The sequence below is a fragment of the Leuciscus leuciscus genome (genome assembly GCF_965113295.1).
Source record: "Leuciscus leuciscus genome assembly, chromosome: 9".
In the NCBI taxonomy this organism is placed as follows: domain Eukaryota; kingdom Metazoa; phylum Chordata; class Actinopteri; order Cypriniformes; family Leuciscidae; genus Leuciscus; species Leuciscus leuciscus.
In genome coordinates this window covers 29,299,626-29,307,221 of record NC_138733.1, presented here as the reverse complement: position 1 = coordinate 29,307,221, position 7,596 = coordinate 29,299,626, and the positions used below count along the sequence as shown (strand labels likewise).

General features: G+C 34.8%; 1 protein-coding gene across 1 annotated transcript; it reads left to right on the top strand.

The window, feature by feature from the left end:
• The first annotated feature begins 303 nt into the window (after positions 1 to 303).
• On the top strand, positions 304 to 7,262 carry LOC309506863 (C3a anaphylatoxin chemotactic receptor-like). The gene is made up of 2 exons (XM_082180820.1): positions 304 to 583; positions 4,814 to 7,262. The coding sequence occupies exons 1-2, from the start codon at positions 580 to 582 to the stop codon at positions 5,851 to 5,853; spliced, it is 1,044 nt and encodes a 347-aa protein (XP_082036946.1). The 5' UTR covers positions 304 to 579; the 3' UTR covers positions 5,854 to 7,262.
• Positions 7,263 to 7,596: the final 334 nt, after the last annotated feature.

Here is a 7,596-nt window from a genome sequence, read left to right as displayed (position 1 = left end):
AGTTCAAAATTTTTTTAAAGTTAAAGATACATCATGCAGAAATATTTTTATTTATTTGTTTAAATAAGCCAAAGAAGGGTTTATTTATAAAGGAAGAATATAAAGTGAAGATTATAGCCTCTAGATGGCATCCTCTGTACTGCTTTTAAACACTCAAGAAGAAAGATTATCAACAGAATGTGGCACGTCAAATTTGCATTTGTTTTTACATAATATTATATGATCATGCTCAAAACACCGATATCAAACTGCAGAACTATATTTATCTGCTCTGCCCTTAATTCTTAGTTGCTGTTGTCATAAACATTTGTATTTTTTAAATTATTATCTGGATAATGTTAATAAAGTAGGCTATATGATTCGATTTTAGGTTGCCATGGAAGAATGTAACTTTAACCTTTGAAAACTGATATTCAAAATATGTTTCTATAGAAGCATAGTTCCCTTGCTGCATCATCACTCCACCCCACTTTCTCTTTCATGCAAAAGGGGAAACAACCACCAATTGTTCATGTGAAGACGTTGTTGTGAGCTTTAATAACACACACCTGCAGAAAGAACAGAAGGAAAGGACTGAAAATGGGTAAGAATCTATATCTACGCAATATTCCTGTGGCTATAACTATGTTTATACTAATATAATATAGCAAGCTAATTTATGTTTTATTGAGACAGATGTCCTGTGAAAAGAAGTGGGTGCTGTGGGCAGTTTATGTTTTCTGCAATGCCTTTTCAAAATGACATGCATTTTTTTTTTTTTATTCCTCCACACCTTGGTTGAGTTCATTATCTTGACTTTTTTGAATTGCTGATTTGATCAAGATTATGCAGCATGGCGTTGAGTTAAAAGCTTAGACTATAATCCAACAGAAGTCAAAAAGAGATCTCATCATCCATCCCTGCTGTTGTTTATCCCCTTAAACCCTAAGCGTCCCGCCGGCGGGACGCCACCCCATGAAAAATATTCATAATCAAATTACTAAGCAACCACTGAATGGAACAACACAAAATAGGTATCATTTTAAAGCTTAGAATCTCAGCTTTTTAATGCATCTAATTACTTCGATCAACTTCTAATGATTGCAGAGTTATTCCACTAAATACGAGTGTACCCGCCGCAGGCGCCACCTAGCTGCAAAATTAATAATCATAATTTTTTTTCAAAAATATTACCTGGATCAACTTAAAATAGATGTCATTTGAAAGCTTAGAGTCTGAAATTTACAATGAATGTAGCCAATTTGATAAACTCCAATGTAGTGCTGAGTTATTTGCTGATAAATAGAAAAAAAATGTTTTCATAATTTATAAACTACTTTTTTGTACCACATACTGCAATATGTCAAAAACATCATACAGCTCAGATAGTCCTGTGTCATATGTCATTTGAAAGGTCTCAATGAGTAGAATACAACAAGCATAATTGTTCCAGGGTTTTTAATAAACTTGAGCAAGGTTTTTGTAAAATAACCCCTTAAGAGACCCATGTGTAAACCATATATGGATGCTGCATTTTAGACACATTTCCGCTTGTAACTTCATGAAACATGCTCCAATTGTGGAAAATGACACATCATTATTTACAGCAGATGCTTACAATTAAAAAGAGTCCAAACTCAACATAATCCATCACTCAGAACTAAAGATATTCCTCATGGAGTTCTAAACCACAAAAAATCCACTGATTCACGTAGCCTAGCAAGGTAGCTTAGACTTGGCCTTTTTACTCGTATCTTCATGAAACATTCGCCGATCATGAAAAATTATACATCGTTATTTACAGCAGGAGCTCACGATTACAAAGAGCCCAAACTTAATATATTCCATCAATCAGATCTAAAGATATTTCCTCATGGCGTTCTAAAACAAAAAATACCTCAGACGCGCCTATCCTAGTATATACTCATGAAGCACTCGCGTTTGGTTTTCACTTATAACTTCACAAAGCATGCACAGATCGTAGAAAAATGCACATCATTATTTTCAGCAGACTCTCACGATTAAAAAGAGCCCAAACTCAGCAAAATCCATCACTCAGATCTAAAGATATTCCTCGTGGGAGTTGTAACACACGAACCACCACCGGCGCGCATAGACCGTTTATTATAGATGTAGCACTTGTCGCGTTTTAACTCATAACTCAATGAAGCATGCATCAATTGTGGAAAATGGCACATCATTATTTACAGCAGATTGTTAAGATTAAAAAGAGCCCAAACTCGCCATAATCCATCACTCAGATCTAAATATATTCCTTATGGCGTTCTAACACAAAAAATTCCACAGGCGGATCTATGAAGTAGCAATAGCAGTGATGCGATGTTGTTTTGATGTGACGTTTCAGCTCATAACTCAATGAAACATGCATGGATTGTGAAAAATCACACATCTTTATTGACAGCAGATTCTCACGATTACAAAGAGCCCAAACACAACATAATCCATTGCTTTGATCACGAGATATTCCTCACGAAGTGATGCATACTTGGCTAAAAAACAAGTCTCTCATCCTCCCGGGGTGCAAAGTGTTTTCCAGTTTTCCCGGAACCATCCGTGCTCGATTTCAAACGTGGAATAACACAAAATATGTATCATATTAAAGCTTAGAATCTCAGCTTTTTAATGCATCCAACCACTTCGATCAACTCTGAACGAGTGCTGACTAGTCTCTCTCAACCGGAGTGTACCGCCCGCGGACGCCCCACAGGCGCCACCTAGCTGCGAAAATATTAATTATCATATTTTTCCAAAATATTGCCTTGATTCAAACAAAATTGGTGTCATTTGAAAGCTTAGAGTCTGAACTTTACAGTGAATGTAGCCAATTCGAAAAACTCCTAAGTACTGCTGAGTTATTTGTTGATAAATAGAATATTTTTTTTCATAATCTATAAAATAGTTTTTTGTACTATGTACTGCAATGTGTCAAAAACATCATACATCTCATGAAACATTCAAAAATCATTGAAAATTGCACTTAATTTTTTACAGCATATTAATACAATTCAAATGAGCCCAAAATTTACTTAATCTATTGCTTTTATGACAAGATTTTCTTCATGGTGAAACAATTTTAAAAATGCCCATGAGGGGGCGTCAAGGTCTCAACAAAAAGGCTATCTTGGTTCCAAATGCTATAACTTTTGATTGCTTTATCCAATCACCACAAAATTTTATCGAGATGCAGCTCATATGTAGAGGGACTTCCCCAAAAAAGAATTTTCCTTCTACCTTATTTCCTTCCTGAGTTATTCCATGTCAAATAAGAAAGATATGCATTATCATAATAAAAATTATATATATTTTTTGTCTTTTATCAGCAGTTTCTCGGCAGGAGAATGTCCAAATGTAATGTAATGTATATTTTCAAAAAATTTGAAAAGTGTTCTTTCAAACGATACCTACCTTTAGAATCTCCTTGCTATAGTTTTGAAGTTATGAGTCTTTAGTTTTGTGTATGTCACTAAGAAAACTCATTTTTTTTATTGCCTTCCAAATGTGTGAGGACTTAACAAAAAGGCTCCCTTTGTTCCAAGTGCTGTAACTTTGGATTACTTTATGCTATCATCATAAAATAATGATCCAGACGCAGACCACACATAGGGGAACATCACAAAAAAAGAATTATTTTGCTACCGTATTTCCTTCCGGAATTATTGCATTTCAAATAAGAAAGATATCTAAATTATTAAAAAATAATATTAATATTTTTGTCTTTTATCAGCATTTTCTCAGCATTAGATTGTCCAAAAGTAATAAAAATTTATATTTTCTAAAAATATAAAAAGTTTCCTAACAAATGATATCTACCTTTTGACTCTCCTCTCTATAGTTTTGAAGTTATGAGTCTTTACTTTTTTGTGTGTCACTCAGACAAAAAACTCCAAAAATGGCCTCAGTGTTTAAGGGGTTATCAGTGTAAACCACTATTTTAAGATAAAATATATATTGCATCTCTGGCTAGTTTTGAGACTTCAGTCACGTGTGCAATACATGCTGTGTACGTCAATATTGGTTAAAAAGCTGCGGTCAGAAAGGATGTGTGTTTTTGCAACTGTATTTACTGCTTAATACAGATACAAAATGTATAATACAAATACAAAATGTATTTGCTTTAATGCAAAACTGGCTGAAAGCATTAATGAGACCATCAATGTGCAGTTTTGTGGTCTTATATTTGCATGTGAATTGTGCAACAAATTTTGCTGACAAAGTCTTTTAACCTACCAGCCATAATTTAAGCTGTAGACAGCAAAAATACTTTGTTGGGTTATAAGTACTTTTATTTATTCTTTTAAAAGCGTAAGAGCATTTTTTTTTTTTTTGTTAAAATACTCCGTAAAAGATACACACATCATGCATTTTATAGAGAATATAGGACACGATGCCCCCTGGTGGCATCATGGTAAGACTGAGCAACTCCTTTTATCATAATCTCTAAATTTGCAAACATTTATTCCCCATAATTCTGACAAATAAAATGAGATCATTCATTAAATATAATTTAGCCTAATTTTGAGCATGATTAACAATGAACTGGTAACTAAGGTTCTAATTTGAACAACAATAATAAGATTCATACTTAAAATCAGAGCTGTAATAACTATCCCAAAATTATTTTAAAGACATTCATCAGCTTTATACACAACTGAAAATCATTAATTTCCAACTCCAGTGAGCTGTTAACCGCTGCAACCGGATTGCTGAATCAGTTGGATTTCTGAATGAATCAGTTTTCAACCAAAATCCAAAGAAAGAATCAGAAATGTTATGACTTTCTTTTACAGTTTGCTTTCTCTTTTTCTTTGTGCAGCGAATGCAACCTTTTTGTGTGCAGTGAATGGGACCAATGCAACCCAGATGGAAGCCTTTTCAAGCATTGAAATCTTCAATATATGCATATATTTTGTCGTCTTTGCTCTGGGTATCGTTGGAAACGGGCTCGTCATATTTGTGACTGGCTACAAAATGAAGACGACCGTCAACTCCATTTGGTTTCTCAACTTGGCGATTGCAGACTTCATCTTCATCTTAATCATCATCCTCTACATTGTTACTGCCTTTAACAAGATGGCTTGGCACTTCGGTGACTTCTTGTGCAAGTTTGTCAGCTTTGTGACGGTGCTCAACATGTTTGCAAGTATTTTTTTGCTGACCGCTATCAGCCTGGACCGATGCCTGTCCACCTGGGTGATTGTTTGGGCTCAAAACAAACGAACTCTGGTCAAAGCCAGGATCATCTGTGCATTCGTGTGGGTTTTATCCATCCTCTGCAGCATCCCCTTTGTCATCTACCGCTATGTAAATAATAACCGGTGCATTTATTATGATGAACCCTTCAAGTCTTTGGTCGTATACAGGTTTATGGTGGGTTTTCTCATCCCCTTCCTGATCATTGCATCTTCATACATTGCTATCGGAGTGCGTGCCAAACGTCTCAAAAGGGGGAAGAAGCTCAAGCCTTTCCGGGTCATCATATCTGTGATCATGGCCTTTTTCATATGCTGGTTTCCTTTTCATGTTCAACAGCTGTCCACCGTAATTGCAATGGAGAATAAGTGGTGTGACTTTGAAAAAGTACTAAAACACATAGGACCTTTCGTAAACTGCCTGGTTCATCTCAACAGCTGTCTGAACCCCATTCTCTATGTGTTCATGTGTGAGGAGTTTAAGAAGAAGCTGAAACAGTCTCTACTCCTGGTGCTGGAGACGGCGTTTGCTGAAGAACATCTGCCTATCCGATCATCTCTCCCTTCCACTTGTTCAGGCCTCTCAGAATCACAGGGTCTCAAGATGAACGACACAACCTTCTCATCAACTGGCAGCAGCCAGGACAACAAAACATGCGTTTAGAAAATCAGTCCCAGAGATATTCATTCCTTGTATTAGTCTGAAGTGATCCGATAAAGCATTAAGAAGCTTTCCACTTTGCCGCTTTGAACCCCTCATCCCATGTCAGATAAGCAGTGATTCAAAGACTTGTTTGTTCTAAAGTCAATCCAAAGGTGTAATTCATGCACCATTAAAATGACATTTCAGGCAGGTTTCTCAGACACGCCCCTTGTTTTCCATTGGTTGGACTAACAGATAGCTCTACCCCAAACTCATGCCATTGGTTGAGTTAGTGTTGTTGCGTCTATACTGGTTGGGATGATACACATATTTTGTATTGTTTATGCTTTTTATGGGAAATCTACAGATGTTTTATTATATAAAAAAATATTTCATACATTTGTAATGCATTTCTTTTCCATTGATTTGTTTTACACAATCTTTAAGCCACGTTGTAATAGGCAACTGCTAATTTAGTATACTATTATATGTTTATATAGTACTATGTTTATTTAATCACCAAAACTTCCTCTTTCTATGCTGTCTGACCTTTATTATTAGGCATAAAACAAAGTCACAATGTTAAACTTTACCATGCTTTTACAATGACAAATAATAAGTGTTGGGTGTAATTTATTGCAAGTAAAGCAAGTCAAAAAGTAATCAGAAAAGTAATCAAGTAACTAGTAAAGTATTCATTACTTTTAAATTTACAACAGGTGATGTTCAAATAAGTAATGCAAGTTTGTTTTCCCATGTATTGACTGACAGCTCTCCTGTCCCCATGTTGTGTGTGCTGTGTGTGAACATGATGCTATTGTAGTTCTAGACTAAATGTGAACATGCATTTACTCACCTCACTTGCACAAAAACACATTCAGTATTCATCCAAATAAATAATAACAGTGAAATGCAAACTCAGAATATTATGAAAAAGTGCGTTAAATAACACAAATGTGACCCTGGATCACAAAACCAGTCTTATGTTGCACGGCTATATTTGTGGCAATAGCCAACAAAACATTGTATGGGTCAAAATTATAGATTTTTCTTTTATGCCAAAAATCATTAGGATATTAAGTAAAGATCATGTTCCATGAAGATATTTTGTAAATTTCCTACCTTAAATATATAAAACTATTATTTTTGTGAATGGATGCTGCACAATCGCCAAAAGAAATGGACAACTTTAAAGGCGATTTTCTCAATATTTAGATTTTTCTGTACCCTCAGATTCCAGATTTCTAAATAGTTGTATCTCAGCCACATATTGTCCTATCCTAACAAACAATACATCAATGGAAAGATTATGTATTCAGCTCTCAATTTAAAAGAAAATACACATAAGACTGGTCCAGGGTCACAAATATACTTTATGTATTTAATCTCACTTTAATAACCAATGTCTTTGCTGTTGACCTTAATGATCCAATTAAACCATACAAATAAGCAAAAATGATTTTCTTTCTTTCTTTCTCTCATTCTTTTTTTTCTTTTTTATCCAAGAATGGCACCACAGATGAAAGGTTTGTTTGAGCTGTGCCCTCTACTGCATGATTTTGCATTTGCACTTTTACATTTGAAAAAATAATAAAGACAAGCAAGCAAGCCCAGCCCAGGTGAGAAAAGGTAATGCAAAAGTAGCACATTACTTTTCATTAGAAGTAATTAAGAAATGCAATTATTTACTTTTTAATAGAGTTACACAATAGTGCAATGCATTACTTTAAAAAAGTAACTTTCCCCAACACTGCAAATAATAAT